Source organism: Bombus impatiens, unplaced genomic scaffold (genome assembly GCF_000188095.3).
Source record: "Bombus impatiens unplaced genomic scaffold, BIMP_2.2 scf_0478, whole genome shotgun sequence".
NCBI lineage: Eukaryota > Metazoa > Arthropoda > Insecta > Hymenoptera > Apidae > Bombus > Bombus impatiens.
Genome location: NT_176897.1, coordinates 364,483 through 389,226, shown reverse-complemented (window position 1 = coordinate 389,226; position 24,744 = coordinate 364,483). Strand labels below are relative to the sequence as shown.

Sequence of the window (24,744 nt, the reverse complement as noted above, 5' to 3'; positions counted from 1 at the left end):
TTTTTTTTTTTTTTTTTTTTTTTTACAGCCCGCAAAAATACACGTCGAAGAGAAGAGAGAAATACCAGACGTTGCGTCGTGGTTTTTTTCTTTGCGAGATCAAGCGAATCTAAAGAGTGGAATTGTAGGAAGAGAAAAGAGTCTTGGAACGATAAGACGGTGGAGAGGGATCGTTACGAATAACCAAGAATAGATGGATGGTAAAAGACCGTAAACGATGAATTCGACAGCGATTTCGTTAATTTCACTTTTCATCGAACGTGCATTTTTTACTGTTCGCGATCGAGCACACAGGAACGAACGAGCGAGCGAGCGAGCGAGCGAGCGTGTATGCACAGCTCCACGGGACTTTCTCTGTAATTCGCGGCATAGTCTTTACGTCTCCTCGGAATTATGATTTCCGCGATTCGTTATAAATACGTTCAACGTGACGCTACATAATCATAACGCTTACCCGTTTTACGCTAACTTTCTGTAACCAGAAACCGCGCAATAATGTTCCTAATTTCGTCGCTACTTTCTCCCCTCTCCCTGTAGACTCCTTTTTTTTCGTTCTGGTATAATTAACGAACACGAAGAGCTTCGCGGTTATTAACATTTTTAATAGAAGCATCGTCGACGAGAAAGAACATCGAGAGATTAAACGAAGATACGACGCATCGTTAAGACGTAAACATAGCGCGAGAAGCTTCTACAAAGTTAATTATTACTCATCTCATTGATATCGTAAACGATTTCAACTTCGTACATAGGTGTATACATGGTATAATTTTTATGCAGGCTGGTGTAGAGGCGAACGAAAAGTCACAAGGCATGAAAACAAGAAAGAAGTCTAACTTCGTAAGAACGTAAATTCCGCGAACTCTCTAGTGCGACTATAGGATCTGCGTGGCTGGATTTCGAGCTAGATAGATGGTGCGAAAGATACCCGAAGGAAAAGTTAAATATTGACTGGCGCGGCTAGCTTTAACTTCAACGTGGAATCTTACGCGTCTATTTTAGTTCCAAGTAAAGGAATAGGCTGTTCGTTCCAACGTGTTTTGCTAGGAACATAAACAATGTACCAAGAATACTAGGCGCGATAGAAATCGCACGGTTAATGCGTTTCGATGGCACCCGCGGTGCGATCCACGGAAACGCTTTGGAAAACTCGCGAAAAAGAATTGGGACGCCGTCGGTCGTTTCGAAGAGAACCGACGCTTTTTCCACGATTCGCCGAAACTTTCAACGATGTCCTAGTCCGTCTTAAACCGTATACGGTCAATGATCCCTTCCTGCCCCGATTTCACCAATTTCGCTGAAAAAAAAAAAAAAAAAAAAAAACGCCTTCTCGTTGCGCTACTAGCTTCGTCTAGTGGCTTTGCGTTTCCGGTTGATAGCTCGCGGACGTGATCGATTAAAAATCCTTCGAGAAACTCATTACCGAAAGATAACGCGAATTACGTATTACAGAAATTATTAACCCTTGACGTACTGCTCGCAACGTATGACTAATTAAATTAGAAACTCACGAAGCTCTAGATACAATCTTTCAGCCTAACGTCGAATGGTTCGGCGAGTAATACGCGATTCATCCTCTGGATACTATAATATAAAGCGTAATGATCCTCACTCACCGATCGAGGACGCGCCCGTGACATCTGGATCTAGCTGATTCGCGTAGCTTTCTTCTACTCGATCGTCACCGAGAGACCGTCGGTCCTCTCTTCCGGTTCTTCGGTGTTCACTTCAAGTCACCAACTGACAAACCACCCACACACTGCACCGTCCTCGTCGGAAGATTCGTAATCTTCCAAGTCGCGATCGTTCTCTGTTACGGTCGTCGTCGTTCTCCACTCTCTGTGCATCCAGCAGGATCGAAAGAATATTCGTGAAACGACGGTGGAAGAGGAAATCGACGGGGGGAAAAATGGTCGCGGCCGTGCAACCGGCACGGTGTCCTTTTGCGATGTCACTCGGTACTCGATGTATACTGTATAGGTTGGAGCCGTGTATCGTTCTGTTACGTTCCGGCGGTTTAGCCGGCACGTGGTCGCGTACGAAACACTTTCAGTCTGGCCGTCGAGAGAGAGAGAGCCCACGCGTCTCGTGTGCTTGTAATCGCGCGTTCGACTGAGCGGCCGAGTACTCCCGAACTCCCCGGCTCTCGCTCGTGCCGCTCTTCCTGCTCGCGCTCGTCTCCTTTCCTCTCCCTCTAACGCACGCCGACTTCGATGCGTCGCCTCTCTCTACCGCGAGCCTCCCCACTCTTTCTTCGTCGCTCCAAAACGCCTTTTCGTGCATTTCTCTCCAATATTTCGATCCCTCTTGCTCCTTGTCTCGCGATGTTCATCCTTCCTTATCTCTATGACTCTCCCCATCTCTCTCTCTCTCTCTCTCTCTCTCTCTGAGACTCGGACTTCTTTCTTCTTCTGTTTTCACATTTTTGCAAATATTACGATTATCCGGTATCTATATACGATAGCGCAAGTGTGCCGGTTGTCGATAGCCGTAACGATTACAGCTTTGTACGTTTTATCCGTAATTGTTAGCGACCAATGGCAGCATCAAACGCTTGTATTAGCTCGTGTTTCCTATTACTTGAGAGTTTACGCCTCGTTCGAATACTTTCCCTGCTTTCTTTCGCGACGTGCACCGTATTACGCCACTGTCAGTGCCGCTTAAGCGTTTTCGATTGATCGCCTCATCCTGCGTTCCACGCTTGTCGTTTCCTCGAAGCTCCGAGTTCGACGTTAAACTCGGTACCACGCGATTTTCTCAAGGCTTTCGTCCTCACCGACTGCATAGAAGGAAATCGTACGAAAGCCCAGCGGCTCGTAATCGTCGAAAGAGAAGCGTCTCGTCCATCTTCGTTCTCGACACTCTCATTTTCTTCCAGCTCGCTATCTCGGTACACTGGAACAGAGGATTTATTATCTGTTACGTCGTGTAATGTCTTTTGAGGCAGGTTAGGGTGCTTAACTCGACATTAGCCGTTGAGGTCTGCCCCCTACGGCGGCACTCTTCTGCATTCTGCCGGTGAAATCGGTTGACGCGCGATCAACCACCACGGTAGCAGTAAATCACTAACCGAGCATTAACTGTTGCAAACGGTTGAACGTTTTATTGCGTATTTGCGTCGAACGCGCGACGATTAAGTCAACGCTGCCGAGTTAGCTCGTACCGGCCGAGCTTCGATCGCCGCAGCTCGCCAACGGTGTTAGAGAAATCTCAAGAAAAGGGTGGACACGATGCGATATCGCTGCAAGGTCGAATGGAACTTTTAAACGAGCCGTATATGGGCCAGTAGGTCAAACAGACATTAGTATATACATTAGTATATACAAAGTAGATCACGCGTGTGGAAATCGTGTCGCTCGACGTTCGTCGATACGTTGGACGATATACGATGCACCGTACGCATCCATTAAAATTCGATAAGGCTCCGTTGATTTCCAGCCTACGCTATCGATCGACGAAGCCAGACATCCGTCGCAAACACGGACATTACATTTTTTCGTTGCATCGTGATCGTTGTCGTTTTAAGGAATCGACTGATACGAATTTACCGAACGGGAGGATCCATCTTGGACGAATCGAACATTGCGATCGATAGCACGCGCGGCCTCTTGCGTTTTCACGAGCATACGGTCCGTGATACGAATGAACGAGTTCTTCCGTCTTTTTCCTCTCTGTCCAGCTTACAAACGATAAAGATTGATAGTGGTAATCTAGAGATGCGCCATAGTAGAATCACGAAGCGGTAGGATAATCCCCATAGACGATTCCATCTACCTGAATGTTAAGATTTATGTGTCTAATATGACCGGTATTAATTCATAAATCCGGAGGGTATTACCATCTACGAAACTCGCGATTCATAAATCCCGAGATTTATGCGCGCAATACTAAGCACGAGATGGAAATGCTCGCTAGCCCGTTCGCTCGCAATGTGTGCAGTTAAATTAACCTTGAAGCGATTCAGTTGCTCGGATAAAATTGCAAATCTTTTAGCTACTCGCTTTTAGCGTTGCCCGTTATTAAATATTCCGTGTTCACCGTGTTCACAGCGGCGGCGACCACCGTGGACACCGGGTGCGCGTAAAATCGCGAAAACGATTTACTCTCTTCTCCACGAAGCGAATGCTTCGAAGCGCCGTACGCGAGAGAACTGCTGCATGACTTCGATTAAAATTTTTCGGCCAGTCGAGAACGCGCGCGCGCAAGCGGGGCCGCACTCGTTCCCTAACGGACCAGTATATATTCGAAAAGAAAAAGAAAAGAAAAGAAAAAAAAAAAAAGAATTTCCAATTCCACCACTGTGACATCAGAGGCAAAGATCTTCGACCGGAGGAGGAGATGGAGGTCGTTGCTAGAGGAGGAGGTGGTGGAGAAAGAGAAAGAGGAGGTGGAGGAGGCACACGGGTTCGCTTTTGCCTGAGCGTACCCGTTCGTTCACCCTAGCGGGGGCACCAACCTGGCTTTACTTCAGTTACACGCCGAGAGAGCCGGCGCTGTATATAGGTATATAATACATTCTCGCGTGTACTTACATCTAGTATAGGTAGGTATACGGAGTGTACAGAGAGTGTCCCGGTCGAGCATGATGCGGTTCCACGGCCCTTTACGAGCGAGGCGGGGTACCGACTTGCCCCGTTCTCCAAAGAGAAAGATGGAACACGCTATGAGAGAAAGGGATAGGGGGCAAGCCCTTGTGTTCGATCGCTTTCGACGAGCCATGGATCGTACTTTCAAAGAAATTTTATACTCTGATACAGACATTACGATAGGGACGAATTTTCTTGTCATTGAAAACTTTCAACGATCTACTTTTATTTTATCGGCTGATGTAAGCGAGTGGAATTATAATTAAATGGAAAATTACTTATAGATTTATTTTTTATTTGTATACGAATGATATTTATTTTTCCGACGATGCGCGATTTGCATTACTCGGCGTGTCGGGGGGTCCTTGACCTAGCACGTGGTGATTCCAAAACGCTGACTACTGATAATAATGACGCTTATTTATGACAGGATCGCTAGAATATACCGTCATAATCCATCGGACGGTGCTATTTATGAATTTTAATACCGCACTGTTTCGCACGTAAAAAAAATTTTACGATTCTTTATTTATATTTGCAAGATCTTAATTTTCTAGTGATAAATAAATACATATACCTACATATCATTGTTAATTCTTAAGAAATAAATAGATTGCGTAATATTTCTTTGCCGGGGAAGCTAGATAAAGGTTAAAGTTAAACAAGAACTACGATATTTTAATTAAGAATAACGACCAGTATGTGTGCTGACCATTCTGATGGATACTGGATCTGTCACTGTATCTGTTGGACTGGATGTCTGTTGTTGATGCGAATAGCTTACTTCCATATCAATTTCGTCTAATTCTTCTTCCTCTTCTTCATGGGTATCTGACTCTTCTTCTTCTTCTCCTTCTCCCTCTTCTTCTTCTTCTTCCTCCTCCTCTTCTTCTGATCCTCTGAACTATATACAATTAATAATTTCTATTTTGACGTCGGTTAACAAAAACATACTAAATATAGAAAACTAATTTATCATAAGTTTCATTTTCCAAGCGATATTTGCTTAATCTATATTCGTCGACTTATTCGACAGTCGGTAATGACGTTACTAACAATAAGTAGGATCGCTATCGTAGCGATAAAGAATTTAGCAATTTTGAAAAGTACGTTTCTTTTTGCTCCACGCATCTGTATGAACCAACGTATTAAACAACAAAAAATCAAGTACGTATAAATTCGTTAAATAACGAAATAAAGTATAATACGAAAGCAAATGTGAGGTTAACTTACGTCGCTGACTGTTTTTCCGATAGGGATATGGTCATAACGTTGAACTCGGACATGTTCCCTCTGAAAGACAGATAGAGATAAAAGAACAATTTAGATAGAAATAGTTCATATTTGTAAGACAAGCTTATTAGATTATACGTAGTGTACTCGCCCACGCTTGATGTTCCGCTTCGAGCGCAGCTACTTCGCTCTCATCGTCGCAGGGTCTATCGGCATTGAACCATAGAGGATCCGTTGCTCTTGGTTGTAAATTTGGCCACAAAGGGATAATCGACATTTTAGAACTTCTTTCGCTGTTTGTCGAGATCGTTCGTATTTCCGTTGTCAAACTGTTAGAAATACACAAACCGCTACGCATGCGCGCGAGTTATGTGCTTGAGTTTCGGCGCCTAAGACTTCCAATTCAAACGCTTTTAAATGTTTCAAGAAAGAATGTATTCGTTCGCGTGGCCAAGAAAACAATAAATATTTTCATAATTTCGCAATATTAATCTTTTATATCATTCTTTAAATCTTCGTGTATTCTTATTAACTTTTACATTGCAATTTTGTCTAAATTCACAAAACGTTTTGAACACAGAGCGTGACTTATTACGCCACCTGTTGTAGAATAGATGTAATGGTGTCATTGCTCTAGCGTCACGTGTTTACCCGCCGAAACCATTACGCCGAGTCTTCGTTATGTTACATCTACGGCGATGGAGGAAACCGTGAATGTTATGTGCAGTTTATTAATGGGTCTCTGAGAGATTGCTCGACGGTTCACGCAGAGAAATCTGCGAAAGTGTCTATTTATCTTATTGTATTCACGTTCAACTATTTTTATAGAAAGGAAGCATTTCTTACAACATAACCTGGACCATTTAATAAAGGTATGTTCGATTATTGTTAATATTATTTTATACGTCGAATTAGGACGTATTTATTGATTTAATTGGTATAGATAATGTAATCTTTTTGTACATTTAGTTTAAAATTCGCATCCATATATATAAACAATTCCCAATCTTGCGATATAAATTAAACATGAATGACCCATATTGACAGCTATATTCACATTACTAGTATGCAGTAAGATAGTCATGTAATCAAACCTTCGCGTGTTTCAGCGTTAATATAATTTCTATACACTTTCCAAAGTCTGTCATTAGTACATTGATTTCTCTACTTCTGTCTTCAACTTTTAACATTGTGTTCTTAGAAAATGAAAGGATTTCGATTTTTCTTCTATAAGTTTATGTATACGACATATGTTTCGTGCACATGATACAGTGATAGTTCAAACTGATAAAAAGTGAATGTATTATTGTCGTCGTCAGCTTCTGCGAGAACGTTGTCAATTAGATCCTTGCAACTGTATGTACTTCTTACGATTAGGAGCAAAATATTTCTCTTTATAGGTTAGAAGATAATCGACAAATTAATGTTTCCAATTCGAGTCAATCTTCGACCACAAATCTCAGCGCCAATGTACCATGAGTTAGTTAATCGAAACTAAGCATCATCGATCCAATTGAAACCAATATCGTTCAATTCTTATTGTTTTCGATTTTACATTACTTATAAATTTCAATGTATTAAATAAATTATTAAGATTTCACAGAATATGAATGTTTGAAAAGAATGTAATGTAATATAACGGCCTGATGATTAATAAAGTGTACAATGTCGTTGAAAATCTTTTGTTTCACGCTTTTAAACAGAAGTTGTACTGCGACGCTATAATGGAATAAATCGATAATCGAAACATCTTCCGAGAAAATTATAAAACATATTCTTCCAATGGAATCTTGGTATTTCAATATAAGGATTCCAACGGAGCATCTTATACCTATGCACAATGGTGTAGGAGTCACCGAAATACACGATAGCGTAGGAATTCTGAAGTAAATATTTCATCCTAATATTTTGTTTGATTAAAATATTTGAATTATTTTCTTTTTTTTTTATATTATGATATGCAAACGCAAGTAAAAAATATGATTACCTATATTACCACTAATTCTATTATTTTCTTGCGAGATTTCCTGTTTTCGACGCAGTCATCCTTCGTTCTAACCGCTTGTGGTTTCGGCGGTGAAATTATTCACTAAAAATAATGCCCTCTTATATTATCATAAAATTCCCCTCGAAAACAAAGGGAAACTCGTATCATGTTCAGTATTAATTTGACCTACAGTATTACCTTCCATGTCGTAGAATTTCTATGCTTTTTCCTGTTATAACACCAATGTTGTTAAAAACAATCGGACTCGTTTACCCTCAGAGATATTATAGCATGTGTCCACTGTAATTATTCGATACATGAATGTCTTTTTTAAAAGTTTAAAGCAATATATCCTTATTACCGTGTAAAATGTCATAAAGATGATACATACTCTTCGATTGCAAAACTATATTTGTAAACAATTTCCTACCCTTTATGTATATACTATTCGAGAATAAATAGATATAGAATCTTAGTCGGGTGATAAAATAACTAAATAGATGGCCAATGTCTAAAGATAAGAAAGCGAAACCAATCGACTCGCGATTCAAACTGAATCAAAGTAATTTATTCCGGTTGGACAGTTTAAGTATTGCAAAGTATTTTTAATGTTCATTTAATTACGCGTGACCTAGAATACTGTTTGTTTTTAGTAAATTTGTCAGTAAAATTATGTAAATTATATATCATTACACGTGAGACCTTGGTTCATGAACTTTTTATCTCGACGATGTTTAAAAGCCTACGATATCTCTGTACGAAAATTTAAAAATTGAAAACAAAAGGTATGAGAAATGCAGTTTCTCGTTCAATATTAATAACCTGTTTTAGGGCTGAATATAATACCTAACATTCAATATCCAAAGAAAAATGTTTATATACCTTTTAGACATATTGTTTACCGAAGTACTCACGATTAGCAGTACAAAATAAAATGCATTTCGTGACGCTCTTTACGGATTATCGTTTTCAGTACAAAACATATCGCGTTTCTCTTCCAACGAGAAGCATAATCTTCTGGGCGCATCGTGTTTCAAAGCATTCACATTCAGCGTTTACAATTGTGATTTCAAGAAAAATGTATTTCTATAATTGGTTAAATCCTTGATACACCTATAACGATACAAGTACGTTTCTGTACTTCTATCTTTAAATGTACGTAAAATGTATTTCGGCGATCGTAAACGCGCGCGTATCAGTTTCGTTAAATTTCTTCGACCTTTCACCTTACCATACCATAAACAATCTATATTTTAATAATTTTATTCCCGACAATGTAATAAAAAATATAATTCTTTTTTACGAATCGTCAATGCCCGATAACATCATAATCACACGTTTTGAAAGCTATGAAATTTTTTTAATCGCAGACCTCAATTTTAATAGGTGAACGTAATGAATGCTGGAGTTTAATCCTACGACTACAATGTACAAGCTCCTAGAATGGAATGTTAGCTACTAGATCTATGTGAGACCTCACGAACTATCCCGAAGAAATCTACTTTAGAAAGTACGCTGGTTCGTGTTTTTTTCTCTTTCGTTCTCTTTGTTCGTGTTGCCCGATTGCCAGTCATGAACTCGTTTCTTCTTATACTTCTGTTCCAAACTCGTTCACGGCTAGCTTGGCAGATTGCCGAAGGGGAACGAATGATTTTACAAAAGGATCACAGTATTAATTAGAAAAAGACGCTGTTGACCGCTCAAAAAGTATGATCGTCCATTCATGAACGATCGCGGTAGCGGTTTTTCGAAGTTTCATCAAATTTCTTGTTCTTGAACGGTTAGTTACGTAACATCGTTTCCTTGACAAGAAGGAAGTGAGGAAGTAATTTAACAACAAGTCAAAAAGTTTATCCGTTCCTTTTTAAACGAATAAACAGGTTTGTAACATCGATGTTTCGTTAATGCATATAATTACAGTTTTATTGATGCAGACGTCGAGTTTGACGTTTTAAGCATGCACACGAAGACTTGTCGCTATCATGCCGCGTAATGCGGCAAATGTTCTCATTACAAAGTCAACGGATCGAGCATTTGAGTAACAAGTGTTCTTAGAATTATGATTCAGTTTTACAGTTTATGATAATAAAAAAAAAAAGACTATTGCTAATTTGCACTGAAACATCTTTTTTATCACTCGTATGATACGATATTTTCACCCCGTTTCCGTTAAGTTTATACCGCATTGGTTATAGTTCGATAGTATGGTTCTGAATGATTACTTCGACCTTCCAGTTATGACATGTTACTTTCACGAATTAACAATAAGAAAAATGACGATTGTCCTCTGTAATGGTAGTTTTTTGTGCAATGCGTAAAAGCTGATAACTATTTAATGACATAAGCATAACTACTTCCTGCTAAATGTTAGGATTTTCACTTGTTAAAGTATTTGTAGAACGAAATATTGACAACTTTAGACCGATCAAACAATCTGCACTTCTTTGTTCTTTCTGAACAGATCATTTGTGTAACAAACTGTTTGTTTTATCGAGTTTGGAATATTTGCACCTTTACTTCGTAGATGTCTCACGATCATATGGCCCATATGATGAACGTATCGAGTGGGCATCCAAGCCACGTTAATCACGCGTCTCATGAATCTATGGATCATTCAAATATGGATAAAAGTATGATGCACAGTTCTATGGATCATACTAATATGGATCACGGGAGTATGAACCATGAAAGTCACCTTACCGCTGCCTCGGAAGCATGTGGCAATATGGGGATGCACGGTATGTCGGTATGTATCATCCACGGATAAAACTCTGATGCTGACTATCGTATACAAAAATTTCATTTATAGATGGTCTTCCATGGAGGATACTGTGAAAACGTATTATTCGAATCGTGGAAAATCTCGTCGATCAGTGGTCTCATAGGATCGATGATCGGTATCATGATCATGGCCGCACTTTACGAGGGTTTAAAGTATTACAGGGAATATTTATTCTGGAAAATGTATAATTCCCTTCAATACAGAAGCGTCACGATGCCACAAGAGAAAAATGTCGTAGCCGAGGATAACAGAGTCGTACAGTAAGTTTCGTGCTCTCAGATGTACAATGGATGGCAGTTTAGGAATTCACGATTGTATTAATTCGATATTTTTTATTTGAATACATAAAAATTGCTGTATGATTATATATATATATATTTTTTTTTAGTATGGTTGGAGAAGTAATTCACAAACAACCGTAAGTAGATGAGGAGTGAAATTCTTGATTTGCTCTTTTTTTCTATTAGTTTTGAAATTGTTTTTCTGTGAAAATCCATTTTTTTTTTTTAATTCTATTTCTTGGAGAAATACGTACATAAACGATTAAGGTATTAATGTTGCACTGGATCGTGGGATTTTCTACAACCGACGTTATCCCTAACATTTTATGGAACCGCCTTTGTGGTATTTAACCGCCTTTAGTAGTATTTATTTAACATAAACATTCCGAGTATCAGTATCAGTATCTCGCTCTATCTATCGGTATTTGCCAGGCAAAATTCTTGATATAAATCTCTCTCTTGTACTGTCACACGATCGGTATCGAATTGTCAGTCGAATTGGTCAAAATGCGAGGTAATACTGTATAATCTTCTTGCGTTATTTAGTTGCAATTTCGTTTAATTCTATGGTTAATATTGCTTAGCATGATAAATTAATAGCATTATGCATATATTTTTTGATGTCCAAGAATTAATCCATTTCATATAAATTTGTGCAGGCCCACAATGTTATCATGGATGCATACGTTCCAAACGTTCTTACACATTGTGCAAATTGTGCTGTCGTATTTCCTTATGCTGATCTTCATGACTTACAATGTCTGGTTGTGTTTTGCTGTAGTATTTGGTGCAGCAATTGGTTATTTTTTGTTTGGGTGGAAAAAATCTGTTATTGTGGATGTTACAGAACATTGTCATTAGTTGTTTATGTATTTAAAATACATTGTGTTTTTACAACAAAAATGTACATCACTGTACATTGCCGAAAAGTTCATTCTGACCGGAAGAACTTTGAAATAATTACATGTAGTATATGTGTGCAGGAAATATAATTATTCTAAATTCGTATTTACACAAATATATAAAGAAAATGTTCTCAGTTTAAATTTATTCCTATGCATATAGAATGCAATTTTCAATTGTTCGTTGAGAAAAATAGCGCATGACTTAATTATTATTGAATAAAAAATATCTATAAAATGCAAATTTGTATACAAAAATACTGGAACGTTAAATCTTTGATTTGGATAGCCATAGCGCACCTAATTTGTAAATATTGTTAAAAGGTTTAAATGAGGAAAGTATCGTAAGATGGACGCACACTTTTCTCCAAACTTTTATACGGCCACTTTCAATTTTTTATTGTAATGTATTTTATAAATTAATCTTAACGTTTGGAAAAAAGTGTGCAGTGATATCTTGAACATTGCATACATGATGTATTGTTATAATATAACGTTATCAACGATTGTATTATTACCAAGTAGTCCATAAACTACTGTTATTTGTAAAATATAACATAATATCACATGAAATACAAGAAAAACATTTTGCCAATATATTTTATCATTTTTAAAGAAGCACAGAGCTCCTCTACTTTTTTTTGTTCTTGTTTCTGTTGCAAGATCGATTTTTAGATTGTAAAATTTATAAAATGTAGATATTAACTAATATTTAAGACATACCGTAAAAATCTTGGCTGACAATATATAATAATTAAATAAAATAATCGAATAAAATATTTTTATAAAATTATTAATGAAACTCATGTAGTACTGATGACGTAAAATATATTCAAGTAATACAGAACTGATATTTTATATTATAACAGTTGGTGAAATGTCTTCACCTTGATATGATTAAATTTTATATATATATATGTATATTTTGCACTTAAATCAACAAATTGTTGAATAAGAAGCCACAAATTTATATATTCGATATGTAGCTATACAAAAAGCACCAGCATGCATGTCACATTTATAATTAATGCAAGCCTTGTCATTGAAAATAATACTTAAATTATAATAATATTATATATTATTTATTTCCTGTATGTAAAGCATCGCTAAAGTGTTAGGTAGCTTTTAAGTAAGTTACAGTGCTTTAGAAATGCGTTCATACGTTTTATACGTACAAGGTTGTACAAAAAGCTTTATTTGATGTGTTTATAATATTATTCACTTTGTAGGAAAATCTTTAAACACCGATTGCAGGACATTCCAAGAGCAGCAGAGTATATTTTTTTATAGTGTAGATATTTCAAAATCATATATATATATATATGTATATATAAAGATGATTCAGAGGATTTTGTGATAAATATATATTACTACCACTGCCCTTAGTTTGTGCTGCGAAGATAAGGCAAATTTAGATTACAAAGCTAAATTACATTTTATATCTATTCCTTATTTGTAAAGCAGTTGATGATCATGGTTATTACTATTATTATTTTATCACAAGCCAATAATGTCTGAAATACTTAAAATACTGTCTGTAGCTCGCGAACTGCACAAAGCGTGATACGAGCAGGACGTTCAATTTGACCTTACAGTTTACAGTTGTATTCTGGAAATATCAACCATAAAGTATTATTTTTTTCCGCGTAAATATAACTTCAATTTGCATATTTTAACGAAACTGAAAAATGTTTGTAAGGATAAATAAAATCATATGAATTTATAAAAATATCTATATACGTTCACATTGGCAACGGAAGAAACACTTAGTGTCACTAAAAATAAAATAGACAAAAACTATTTTCAGCATTAAAATTCACCTTATTATGAGGAAAGTATTGCAGACAGGCAAGAAATCTCTTCAAATAATTTTGTTAGACCTAAAAGAAAAAGTATATTACCAGCAAATCTGTCACTACAACAATGATACTAAATATTTCTGTCTTCGTTATCAACTCAGTATGTAATTAGGTGTTTGAATATTTTACATTTTTTGTAATTGTGTTGCCAATGATCTTACTCTTTAAACATTAAGTTCAAACCGTTCAACCAGAAATGAATATTGTTTATGTCAAAGGAAACAATAGAATTATATAATATAATATCCTTATATATCCTAAATACATTAATCATAATTTATAAGTGTTGGTACAATTTGCGACATGTCATACTCTTTTCAAATATAAACGAATTCTATATGTCCATACCAAAACTGTCAGTATGCATCACAAAAATTATTTGTTTACCTCTTTCTCATTCATTCCAGTTAGATTATGATTGTGAATCTTGAGAAATATGTTTCATGCATTATGTTGTGAAAACATAAAAAATATTTAAAATCTTGTATCTGTAACCTACTCAGCACCAGACACAGGCATACAACAACTTGAACGATGAGGAGATTGTTGTTTTGAAAGATCAACAGTATCTTCTACTAATGGTCTTTCTAGTCTAGCTTCAAGTTGTGCCCAAGCAGCAACAGCTGCACCAAATGCTGCTTCAACATTGGTTGCATCCTTTGCAGATGTTTCTACTAATGGAGGGTCCCCATTTTCTGCACACCAAGCTTGAGCTTCTTCCGTAGAAACTTGTTTCTCAGAATCTGGAACATCCACCTGTAAAAATTATTTTTGTAAATATTACTAGTAATATTACTCCCTTTTTCGTAAATATTCTTGCTTACTTTGTTCCCAACAACTATAAATGGAAATGTCGATCCTTCTTGAACATCAGCATAATAAAGGAATTCAGATCTCCAAAGTGCTAAATTTTTAAAACTTGTTCTATCATCTACGGCATATGTTAAAAGGCAAATATCAGAGCCTCTATAGAACGGAGTTCTAAGGGTCTTAAATCTTTCTTGTCCAGCTGTATCCCATATTTGCAATGTATATGCCTCTCCATTAATATCAATATCCTTGTTTAAAAATTCTACTCCAATTGTATGAAAACTATGTTCATCAAAGTGATTCGATACAAATCTATTCATAAGACAAGATTTGCCAACACCACCATCACCCAGAATCACCACTTTTAAAAGTGTAGATCTTTGAGAATTACGATTTTGTAGATTACCACCTCTAAGTGTACCTACTGTAGCAGAATTGTTTCCTGACATCTTTCAATCTTTATCTTTTTAGAATAACGAAGAAACTATATGTTCAAAAATATGATATATATGTATATCCTTCATATATCACTATTTTCGACATCAGATAATTCAATTCTTCATTCGTTAAACATCGAAAGTATCAGGGATCCTTTGTCAATGTAGGAATCAGCTGATTCTGATACCAAATAAGTCAATCCACTTTTCTCATATTAGATACATCTTAAGCCAACAATATATGCTCACTCAGGATTTGCGACTTCGTATTATTCGTGTGCAGCAAATAATTGTATTATTTAAAAACACTTTAATATCGTAATTTTCGTTTTACGATCAAGCATAACCTTCTCATTTTATAGCAGCAATTTAATGTCAATTTAAATGGGGTTCATATTATTTTGACGAATGAAATTGTAATTTTCAATCTCACAGAGGCCATGTACTTTATCTCCTTCGATGTTAACTTAATTATTCGAACAAAGTCGCGATACCTTGAAAAGATGCCCTTTGGTACTGAGTCATAGCCAACACCGAGTAAAATTACAATTTTCTTGAACAAGTATATGTCGTACGTTCACTCCAAAGCGTTTGGCAATGGTAAGAATCATGAACGACTTTTTAACTTTTCTGAACAGCTAAAAAGTATCACTGGTTCTGAGCATTTTTGTTGTGCGCAAAGTATTTGACACTTTGCAGACGACAAAAGAAACGCCCATGTTGGATGTTAAACATACAGGATGAATATGGCTACCAGAAATTATAAATAATGTTAATTCTGTATATATCGCATAATACTATACCATATGTATCACCTAACAATAATTTATCTAACAACTAATAATAAATAAAGTAATAATAGTTATATATTTATTATTACAATTTATTCGAGATATTAATGTATATATGCTTTGATTCATTAATATGTATATTATGATCAAAATGTTTTAAGATTATAAGCTGCTACAAGCTATTATATCGCAATAATAAAATATCTTTTTTATATTCTTCTGTAGAGTATAGCTAGAGTATAGATATAATGCTATAGAATGTTATCGAGTAACTAGAATAATATATCATAATAATATGATAAAATATTACGATTCGATCCATTAATATCGATCAATGTTACTAAAATAAAAAAAGTATCCTACATAAATCATTGCATAAAAATTATTGTATATAATTGTTATAATTGTGCACAATGCCCTAGCTGTTTTTATGTAATTTGAATTTTATTTACCATGCAACCAGAAGATGGTGTTATAGTGCATGAGAGATTCTTTCTTTTACATTTAGATGTCGTATCGAACTGACAACACGAAATAGTGTTCTAATAGGTGTATTATTTATCTAAATTTCATATTTTTTCTATAACTTTTATAATTTGATTTAACATCGAAATTCCCTTATATCATGGAAGATTCTAGATTGTAAAAATACATATTTTTCACTTAGTTTTATAAACCCTGTATATTAGGCAACATCACCTTTTATATATTTTATATTTGCAATCAATGATTATTAAAACAAATATGTTCCGTTTTACTCATGTAGTTTAATATTTCATGTCAACATATTTCAGGTGAGGTTATAGAAAATGGCAAATCCTCCTCCAAATGTTGGTCAATCTTATTTTTGGGGCACAGGAGTTTCTCAGCCGCAAAATATGGGATATTATTCAGTGCCACCCCCAAATTTTCCACCTCCAAATTTTAGTCAGCCACCACCATCCTATAATATACCGGTCTCTACTTTGCCCGAAAATAAAGGTGCAAATTTTATTCCACCGTATCATGCTATGGGAACATGTTATCAAAATGAAGTTTCAAATTCTTATGATGTTCCTTATCAAACTCCAACGGAACTACAATGTAACAATCAAAATTATGGAATGTCTAACTATTCTCAACCTGTAAGTAATTTTAACACAAATTGGGATGATGGAAGCGCATATCATAACAATGACAATGCAGAATGGAAGTCCAATAACTACTCGTCTGATTGGAATAAACCACAAAGTAGCAAAAATTCTTGGTATGAAACAAATAAAGTGCAAGAAGATGATAGAAAATCATCATATGTAAAATTTAATGATTCTCAAAAAAATAAAAGGTTTGAATGGAGATATAGAGACAAAGAGTCTTCTAATAGTTATTCAATTAGTAAAAAACGTTCCAGAAGTCCACAGAATAGGTCAAGGGAGAGTAGATCAAGCAGATCACCATATAGATCGAGGCATGATTCCCAAAGAGAGAAATATTCAAAGTATCCAAAAAATAGATCGGTCTCTAGAGAGCGTTTACATTGTGAAGAAGACTCTGACAGAAGATCAATACACAGAAAAAACAATTTACATACTTCACGCTCTCAGAGATCATATACAAGTTATAGAAGTAGGAAGAGATCTAGATCTCAAGAATCTTACTCATCTAGAACTGCTAGTCCAAATAATAATCCCCCCATTAACAGGGATAGAACTGAAAGAGAGTTACTTCTAGAAAAATATAGGTATCTGAGTAATGTAGTACATCTTTAAAAATTATATACATATATGTACATTTATACAATTTTAATTCATTCTGTGTTATATCTCAAGGCAAGACTATTGTGCAACAAGTAAGGATATAGAAAGGAAAATGGATGAACTATCTGCAATGGGACCTGAAGGTATCATGGAAAATGCAAGAAAAGTATGGACACGTACTGCACCAGCAGATTTATATTATAATAGAGATGAAAGCAACCCAAAAATAATGAGAGGTACACCTAAACTGCAAGAGTTATGTGAATTATTTAAGAAAGTATTACTAAATAGAGCTGCAGCTGCAAGAGCTTTACAGGTATATTTATTTTCAAGTAATATAATATATGTAGAAAATTTTTATATATTTAAAAATATTTTAAATCTTTTACCGTATAGCCTCCTTATGAACCACCCCCAAGAAAAACTAGAGCTCGTTTATGCAGGCACAAATCTGAAGCTTGTAGTAGCTCTTCTTCTGACAGTGATAGTTCAATGGATGAAGATGACAGAACAATGGAAGAATTAATGGCAAAGAAACAACATCCACAAAGATTACATCCCGAAATGTGGTTTAATGATCCAGGAGAAGTAAGTATCTTTCTTTTTCAATCTTTTGTAATGTTTCGTGCGATTAACGTTAAAAAAAATTGTTTGGTATTACAGATGAATGATGGACCATTGTGTAGGTGTAGCGCAAAATCAAGAAGGTCCGGTATTAGACATGGAATCTATGCTGGAGAGGGTGCAATAAATAAATGTGATTTAAATACAAATAATGCTGATAAATTATATCATTATCGAATAACAATTAGCCCCCCAACAAACTTTCTTACTAAAACACCAACAATTATTAAGCATGATGAGCACGAATTTATATTTGAAGGGTTTTCTATGCTCTCGCATTTTCCTCTCGTAAAATTACCGACTTGTAAAGTAATAAGATTTAACATTGAGTATACAATCCTTTACATAGATGAGAAGTTACCAGAAAATTTTATTATTGAAGAATTGGACTATTTCCGTAAGTTTTCTTTCGTTATATTTACTACATGATTGAATGTATTTCATGTTTATAAAAAATTCTTTCTTTTTCAGAAACTTATTTATTTAAAGAAATATTAGAACTTACAGACTTTGATTTACAAGCTGCACAAAATAAATCAGGTTGTGGTCAATTTCATTTTATGCCAAGATTCGTTCGCGATTTAGCTGACAATGGACAGGAAATACTATCCATGAATGAGGTTTTAAATTATTTAATCAAAAGTAGTAAATTGTTAATAGATCCAGACGATCTACCTAGGTTAGTAGAGATGCCCCAATATAAATGGCAAAATTTTGCGGACGAAGTAAAGGGTATGATTGTTACATATCCTGGAAAAAAACCATGCAGTGTTCGTGTAGATCAGTTAGATAGGAACCAAGTAGATCAGCCACCTGGTGTAATTGCGTACCCTGAAATTGTACATTTTGGAATTAGACCACCACAACTTAGTTATGCAGGAAATGCAGAGTAAATATCTTTTGCTGTGAAATTATTTCTTTGACGAAAGGTAATATTTAAATTGTTTTTATTTATTTCAGTTACCAAAAAGCTTGGCGTGACTATGTAAAATTTCGTCATTTATTGGCTAATATGCCAAAACCATCGTTTGAAGATAAACGAAAGTTAGAAGCAAAAGAGAATAAGCTCCAGGAATTAAGAACCCAAAGCAAAATGAAACGTGATGTTACTGTGGATGTTAGTTCTGAAGGATTTTATAGAACTGGAATAATGTGTGATATAGTACAACATGCAATGTTAATTCCAGTACTTGTTTGTCATTTAAGATTTCATAAATCTTTAGATAACTTAGAGTGTACCTTAGGCTATGAATTTAGAAACAGATATCTTCTTCAGTTAGCTCTAACGCATCCTAGTTACCGTGAAAATTTTGGTACAAATCCAGATCATGCACGGAATTCTTTGACTAATTGTGGAATAAGACAACCGGAATATGGTGATCGGCGAATACATTATATGAATACTCGAAAACGTGGTATTAATACATTAATCAATATAATGTCAAGATTTGGTGCGAGAACCGAAACTGAATCTTCGATAGCGCACAATGAAAGATTGGAGTTCTTAGGAGATGCAGTAGTAGAATTTCTAACATCGATTCATTTATTTCATATGTTTCCTGACTTAGAAGAAGGTGGTTTGGCTACTTACAGAGCAGCAATTGTTCAAAATCAACACCTCGCTGTATTAGCAAAGAAATTAAATCTAGAGGAATACATGCTGTACGCACACGGAAGTGATCTTTGCCATGATTTAGAATTACGACATGCAATGGCAAATTGTTTTGAGGCATTAATGGGTTCATTATTTCTTGATGGTGGTATAGAAGTTGCAGATAGAGTTTTTGGCGAAACACTTTTCAAGACTGAAGAAGATCTCGGAAAAGTTTGGGTAAATTACCCAAAGCATCCTTTGCAAGAGCAGGAACCAACAGGTGATAGACAATGGATACCAAGTTTTGAACTGTTGCAAGTAAGTATTAAAAAATATTTCGTATTTAATGATATATTGACAGCTTCTATCTTATTTTTAGAAATTAACAAAATTTGAAGAATCTATTGGTATTGTGTTTACTCATATCCGTCTTTTGGCTAGAGCATTTACCGATCGCAGTATAGGATACACGAACTTAACGCTGGGTTCTAATCAACGTTTAGAATTTTTAGGAGACACTGTATTACAATTGATAGTTTCCGAATATTTATACAAATATTTTCCAGAGCATCATGAAGGGCATCTATCTGTAAGTAGTACTATAATTTTTTTTCATAAAGACATGAGAAAGTACTCTCATATTATATACAATATTCTTATATTTTACAGTTATTACGAAGTTCTCTTGTAAATAATAAAACTCAAGCTGTAGTATGTGATGATTTGGGGATGACTCAGTATGCACTTTATGGCAATCCAAAAGCCGAATTAAAGACAAAAGACAGGGCAGATTTATTGGAAGCGTTTCTGGGAGCTCTTTACGTCGATAAGGGCTTAGAATTTTGTCGTGTCTTTTGTGACGTATGTTTCTTCCCACGTTTACAGGATTTCATTATGAATCAAGATTGGAATGATCCAAAGAGTAAATTGCAGCAATGTTGCTTAACATTAAGAACAATGGATGGTGGAGAACCTGATATTCCTGTATACAAGTAGGTCCAAGTCACACAAGTTTAAATGTTTTTATATATATTACAAGAAATATACATAATACAATATACAATATTGTGATTCAATTTTCTTTTTAGAGTGATTGAGTGTAAAGGACCAACAAATACAAGAGTTTATACCGTTGCTGTATATTTCCAAGGAAAACGATTAGCAAAGGCATCAGGTCATAGTATTCAAGAAGCAGAGATGAATTCAGCAAAAGAAGCTTTAGAAAAATCTCAAGGTATTAAATTAAATATTTGAAATGAAATTTGGAAATATATAACTTTTTACTTTATTTTACTTATTCTTTTACAGATTTGTTTCCACAGCTAGATCATCAAAAACGTGTAATAGCGAAGAGTATGAAAATGCAACAGTGGCCAAATAAACATAAAACAAGGGGAAGATCCATGAAACCTACAGATAGACACGATGATTCTGATACTAGTCAGCGATCTAAAAGAAGCCGTAGCGAAGCGTAACCGACAATGAAAGTTAATTTGTTGCAGTTGAAGTGTTATTTTATATTGGATGTATGTATATAGTAATTGATATTGTATAACTGATGATAGATATAATAAACTTTTAATAATTATCAAAATAAATACTACTGTAATATAACAAATAATAAATATTTATTTAACATGATTATTCAATACTTAAATTTCCATAGGATTGTAAGCAGGTTTTACTAATGCAGGGTTTTTCTGATGTAAGCAATCTTCATTCTGATCTATAATTTGTTGACACATTTGCATGTTGTTTACAATGTGTTGTAGAGTCCAATGCTTTGTTAACAATGCATGCTGTATATTAAACAGACCATCTTGTATACAAAGTATTTGAGTACAAGTAGCATTGCTACGAAGCTTCAGCCCTAGCTCATGAATAATAGTTTTCAGGTACAAATCATATTCATTTGTGCAAACAATTTCTACAACATTATAAGAGATATAGAATGTAATTTTCTTACAAATTCTATTATTACTTCAAAACTTTATTTAGTGAGATATATTTACCTAATGCAAATTCTGGGGGTGAAAAGTCTACACATCTAATAGTATATACCATAGGGATATTAGGATCTGCTGGTCTAATTGGGCCTTTAATTGCTAGTTCGTATGCAGCTTGGCTCTGAATATCTACACCACACAATCTATAAACATATGAAAATATAATAGAGTTACATTGTATATAATTGTTTCTAAGTGTCCATTAAATCTCAACATACTGAAACATTTGTTTTTGATGAGAAGATTGCATCGAGCTACATAACTTGTCAAGGTGACCGCGTTTTACGTGCGCGTATGTAGATTTTTCTACTACTTTTCCAGTATGAAAATAATTATCTGTTGCCTCTCCTAATAATCCTTTTACCCTGTAAAACCTTAAACTTTTGGATGTTTTTATTTTATGAATCAATCGATTACCCTTGTTAATTCCACAAAGTACAACACCAGATATGTCCTGGTGCAGAATTTTTGAAGCAGCAAGTTTAAAGTCATTTGGTTGATAACGAGGTCCTGTTATTAATGGATGGTCTGCAAAACTATTTCGAACAACCACTTTCATATGCTTATTTGTGTCTCCTTCTATAGCTACGTGCTTCATTGTTGGCCTCGTATACATGTCATTTAAATCTACAAGCAATAAATTCTTTAAATCTATTAAATTTGGTTTACTTTCTGTCTTAGTAAATTGGTTAAATTCTATCAAACAAGAAAATGTTATAAACAAAGGATATATCATAACCTCTGCATAAGTTGCTGATAATCGTTTCTCTCATTCTATTGAAGTGTAAAGATGCAGGTTTATAAATCACAACTACACCATTTAATGCGCTGTATACCAGTCTCGCGTCTGTTACATATTTAGTCACTGTTTGTACTGCTGACATACTGAATATTTTATGGTTATAATAGCACTTATTAATCTTTATGAAATAGTAAAATGTGTTAGAAACACGTGCAGATTGATACACAAGTATCAAACCGAACCATTTACTTTTTATACGTTTGCTTCACAGTGTCATTTTACATCTAAAACCTAACACATTATTGCACACGATATGCACGTGAGTTGTATTTTAGTAAACATCATTTCTGTATCATACATATATACTTACGTCTCTTTTTAGTGTTCGAAATACAACAAGGACATCTAACGTACAGTTTCATAAATGGCTGTAGTAACAAGTTTAAAGAATTTTGGAATTAGAGCTTTCAACACCCGGCGTCTTATTTTTAAAGGTATTTATAAAAAAATGTATAACCTGATTGAATATTCTGATAAAATACTTAAACAACGATTAATGTGTATTGCTTTCAAATATGCTTTTGATATGTTTGTCCGGTAGAATGAAAGTAACGAGCTAATGCAGCGATAGGTTATGTTGCTTATGATACTTGTTTCTTTTCAGCGGTGTTCTCAAATAATAGACAGCTTGTCACGATGTCAGAATTACTGGATAAAATAGTTGATGTGGATATCGATCGTTATGGAAAATTTAAATACATCTTGGTCGGCGTTTATGACGAACGTGTAAAAGTCAGCAAATTCATCGTCAGAGGTTATGCTAGAGCTCAGTGGCATTGTAAGTAATCATTATGAAATGTTTATAATTTTTTGATGTTTTTGCGCTGAAACAATCCTTCTTGCTTAAAATATTATTATATGAAATATCTTTATGCGAAGTATCTTCTTATGTAAAATATGTGGTGAGTATGAAATGGAAAGTTATAAGACTTATAAATATCTTAGACAAAAATTTTATTTATAGTTGTAAATTATTTAGAAGGTTCATAGGTTAGTGTTTCACATATATTCTTGTACAATCATATTCATATAATTTATTATTTACATAAATAACGATATAATCTGTACAGTTTTACATACATATGTGCCTATACACGTGCAATAAAATCCATAAGTCAGGCACAAATCATTGTAAAACATGCCTTTGGATTATCTTATCCTATCAAGGTACAATGACTTTTGTAATCTATTTAATTACATAAAACATTCATTTCACAATTAATAAAAGACAATACGAGATAATACCGAGATATTTTCTGCCTAAAAAAATAGATTCGAGATATTCGATTTTTTATAGATTGATTTTTATGATTGATTCTGTCAAGTATGTAGATGAATGGATTTTACAATGTGTCATTTAATAATCTTATTATTCGATAATCGTCGATTTGCACATAATTTAAAGGGCAGTACGATTTTCATTTATAAGAATGGCGCGGGTAGGAACTGCATAACCCGTAGTGTATTCTCAATTGCGAAAATCGTCTCTCGATCAACCTTACCAAACCTGTGGTAAGACAGTTTCAGCAATTAAAAATTATTACGCTCTATCGATATTATACAGAGAATAAAATTTGTATAAATCTGTTTTCCCACGACATATATACATGACGTTAATGAAGGAAGATAAAACGATACGTAAATGTTTAAAATACTTGAAATTTCATAATTACTCGCGTATTCATCAAAATCTCCTCAATCGTCAATTAATCAACGAAAGAAAGAAAACATCGTGGTCAATTTTTCTAAACGTTGTTCTTCTTTTCGCGTTACTAAGAAGCTCTTCTAAAGCAACACCAAGCTCTCTGTATATCGAAACCCAATTTACAGTTCTTATGATTCGAAGTTTTCACGTTTCTCGCGTCGTTATTATTCTTCGTCGATGATCGCGACGATGCATCGGTCGTTTGCGCCTGGTCTCAGGTACTGTCGCTTTCCTCGTAGTGCTCTATCAGATCCACGTCGATATCCCTGGACTCTTTTAGTTTCTCTTTAATCGGTTCTAATTTAGTTGTCTTATATTTATGTTCGTTATCCTCTTGCCTCTCGAGATTCTCTGTAATCTCCTCGTTCGGCTTCCCTAAAACTCTCGGTTCTCTGATCGGGGACGGGAAGCCCACTAAATCCGGATCAGTGTTGCTATGCATTAACGTGAACGGTAACTTAAGCGACACTTCTCCGCCCATTGTTGAAATTAGTAGCTTTACCTGTAAGGATGATAAGATGAATCGAAGCCTAATGTGATTATTAAAAAAAAAAAGAGAGAAAAAACATCGGACGTTCATTGAGATTCGTATTTTTATGAATAGAGATA

General features: G+C 34.9%; 8 protein-coding genes across 17 annotated transcripts in view; 3 read left to right on the top strand and 5 right to left on the bottom strand.

The window, feature by feature from the left end:
• Window positions 1-2,892, bottom strand: part of LOC100748014 (ecdysone-induced protein 74EF) — a 152,379-nt gene extending 149,487 nt beyond the window's left edge. Inside the window, exon 1 of the mRNA XM_012387495.3 lies at window positions 1,617-2,892. The gene's annotated coding sequence lies outside the window, so the exon portion shown is untranslated. The remainder of the gene's footprint in view (window positions 1-1,616) is intronic.
• A 1,972-nt stretch (window positions 2,893-4,864) lies between these two features.
• Window positions 4,865-6,180, bottom strand: LOC100747895 (anaphase-promoting complex subunit 15). Its single transcript, XM_003490826.4, has 3 exons — window positions 5,971-6,180; window positions 5,820-5,879; window positions 4,865-5,490 (listed from the first exon to the last, which is right to left on the bottom strand). The coding sequence occupies exons 1-3, from the start codon at window positions 6,175-6,177 to the stop codon at window positions 5,269-5,271; spliced, it is 489 nt and encodes a 162-aa protein (XP_003490874.2). The 5' UTR covers window positions 6,178-6,180; the 3' UTR covers window positions 4,865-5,268.
• A 290-nt stretch (window positions 6,181-6,470) lies between these two features.
• On the top strand, window positions 6,471-11,877 carry LOC100747173 (high affinity copper uptake protein 1). 2 transcript variants are annotated; one of them, XM_012387651.3, is made up of 5 exons: window positions 6,471-6,691; window positions 10,331-10,552; window positions 10,616-10,848; window positions 10,977-11,006; window positions 11,529-11,877. In XM_012387651.3, exons 2-5 carry the CDS (start codon window positions 10,331-10,333, stop codon window positions 11,728-11,730), a joined length of 687 nt encoding a protein of 228 aa, XP_012243074.1. In that variant the 5' UTR covers window positions 6,471-6,691; the 3' UTR covers window positions 11,731-11,877. The 2 variants fall into 2 exon arrangements, with proteins under 2 accessions (XP_012243074.1, XP_033177548.1); XM_033321657.1 differs by lacking the exon at window positions 6,471-6,691 and adding an exon at window positions 7,569-7,705.
• Window positions 10,749-21,247, top strand: LOC100745144 (ribonuclease 3). Of its 3 annotated transcripts, XM_024368705.2 has the most exons (12): window positions 10,749-10,848; window positions 10,977-11,006; window positions 16,463-17,388; window positions 17,477-17,720; window positions 17,801-17,992; window positions 18,068-18,425; window positions 18,500-18,917; window positions 18,989-19,940; window positions 20,002-20,211; window positions 20,292-20,614; window positions 20,711-20,856; window positions 20,931-21,247. In XM_024368705.2, exons 3-12 carry the CDS (start codon window positions 16,478-16,480, stop codon window positions 21,095-21,097), a joined length of 3,921 nt encoding a protein of 1,306 aa, XP_024224473.1. In that variant the 5' UTR covers window positions 10,749-10,848; window positions 10,977-11,006; window positions 16,463-16,477; the 3' UTR covers window positions 21,098-21,247. The 3 variants fall into 3 exon arrangements, with proteins under 3 accessions (XP_024224473.1, XP_003490851.1, XP_033177541.1); XM_003490803.4 differs by lacking the exons at window positions 10,749-10,848; window positions 10,977-11,006 and adding an exon at window positions 16,112-16,357; XM_033321650.1 differs by lacking the exons at window positions 10,749-10,848; window positions 10,977-11,006 and adding an exon at window positions 16,115-16,213.
• Window positions 12,832-15,634, bottom strand: LOC100746228 (ras-related protein Rab-9A). Of its 2 annotated transcripts, XM_033321656.1 has the most exons (4): window positions 14,455-15,634; window positions 14,130-14,386; window positions 13,592-13,651; window positions 12,832-13,380 (listed from the first exon to the last, which is right to left on the bottom strand). In XM_033321656.1, the coding sequence occupies exons 1-3, from the start codon at window positions 14,887-14,889 to the stop codon at window positions 13,633-13,635; spliced, it is 711 nt and encodes a 236-aa protein (XP_033177547.1). In that variant the 5' UTR covers window positions 14,890-15,634; the 3' UTR covers window positions 12,832-13,380; window positions 13,592-13,632. The 2 variants fall into 2 exon arrangements, with proteins under 2 accessions (XP_033177547.1, XP_033177546.1); XM_033321655.1 differs by having other exon boundaries at window positions 12,832-13,651.
• LOC100745023 (mitochondrial mRNA pseudouridine synthase Trub2) lies at window positions 21,232-22,512 on the bottom strand. Its single transcript, XM_003490802.3, has 4 exons — window positions 22,368-22,512; window positions 21,847-22,255; window positions 21,635-21,771; window positions 21,232-21,549 (listed from the first exon to the last, which is right to left on the bottom strand). Exons 1-4 carry the CDS (start codon window positions 22,510-22,512, stop codon window positions 21,275-21,277), a joined length of 966 nt encoding a protein of 321 aa, XP_003490850.1. The 3' UTR covers window positions 21,232-21,274.
• The window catches only part of LOC100744904 (14 kDa phosphohistidine phosphatase), a 64,115-nt gene continuing 61,880 nt past the window's right edge, over window positions 22,510-24,744 (top strand). For both annotated transcript variants that reach the window (XM_024368721.2, XM_033321659.1), the window contains exons 1-3: window positions 22,510-22,689; window positions 22,753-22,864; window positions 23,035-23,208. In XM_024368721.2, the coding sequence (XP_024224489.2) occupies window positions 22,795-22,864; window positions 23,035-23,208 (244 nt within the window). In that variant the 5' untranslated portion in view covers window positions 22,510-22,689; window positions 22,753-22,794. The remainder of the gene's footprint in view (window positions 22,690-22,752; window positions 22,865-23,034; window positions 23,209-24,744) is intronic.
• LOC100749481 (phosrestin-2) overlaps window positions 23,595-24,744 on the bottom strand; it is a 46,909-nt gene continuing 45,759 nt past the window's right edge. For all 5 annotated transcript variants that reach the window (XM_024368711.2, XM_003490757.4, XM_033321653.1 and 2 more), the window contains one exon: window positions 23,595-24,637. In XM_024368711.2, coding sequence (XP_024224479.1) covers window positions 24,350-24,637 — 288 coding nt within the window. In that variant the 3' untranslated portion in view covers window positions 23,595-24,349. The remainder of the gene's footprint in view (window positions 24,638-24,744) is intronic.

Excerpts from the sequence above, each read along its gene's own strand:
- LOC100745144 (XM_024368705.2), top strand. The coding sequence starts at position 16,478 with ATGGCAAATCCTCCTCCAAATGTTGGTCAATCTTATTTTTGGGGCACA. Across the intron at positions 17,721-17,800 it reads CAGCTGCAAGAGCTTTACAG|CCTCCTTATGAACCACCCCC; the intron begins GTATATTTATTT and ends TTTACCGTATAG. Across the intron at positions 18,918-18,988 it reads AGTTATGCAGGAAATGCAGA|TTACCAAAAAGCTTGGCGTG; the intron begins GTAAATATCTTT and ends TATTTATTTCAG.
- LOC100745023 (XM_003490802.3), bottom strand. The coding sequence starts at position 22,512 with ATGTCAGCAGTACAAACAGTGACTAAATATGTAACAGACGCGAGACTG. Across the intron at positions 22,256-22,367 it reads TATCAGCAACTTATGCAGAG|ATTTAAATGACATGTATACG; the intron begins GTTATGATATAT and ends TATTGCTTGTAG. Across the intron at positions 21,772-21,846 it reads CATCAAAAACAAATGTTTCA|ATTGTGTGGTGTAGATATTC; the intron begins GTATGTTGAGAT and ends ATATGTTTATAG.
- LOC100747895 (XM_003490826.4), bottom strand. The coding sequence starts at position 6,177 with ATGCGTAGCGGTTTGTGTATTTCTAACAGTTTGACAACGGAAATACGA. Across the intron at positions 5,880-5,970 it reads AAGCGGAACATCAAGCGTGG|AGGGAACATGTCCGAGTTCA; the intron begins GCGAGTACACTA and ends TCTGTCTTTCAG. Across the intron at positions 5,491-5,819 it reads TCGGAAAAACAGTCAGCGAC|TTCAGAGGATCAGAAGAAGA; the intron begins GTAAGTTAACCT and ends AATTGTATATAG.
- LOC100747173 (XM_012387651.3), top strand. The coding sequence starts at position 10,331 with ATGTCTCACGATCATATGGCCCATATGATGAACGTATCGAGTGGGCAT. Across the intron at positions 10,553-10,615 it reads TGGGGATGCACGGTATGTCG|ATGGTCTTCCATGGAGGATA; the intron begins GTATGTATCATC and ends TTTCATTTATAG. Across the intron at positions 10,849-10,976 it reads GAGGATAACAGAGTCGTACA|TATGGTTGGAGAAGTAATTC; the intron begins GTAAGTTTCGTG and ends ATTTTTTTTTAG.
- LOC100746228 (XM_033321655.1), bottom strand. The coding sequence starts at position 14,889 with ATGTCAGGAAACAATTCTGCTACAGTAGGTACACTTAGAGGTGGTAAT. Across the intron at positions 14,387-14,454 it reads TTATAGTTGTTGGGAACAAA|GTGGATGTTCCAGATTCTGA; the intron begins GTAAGCAAGAAT and ends TAATTTTTACAG.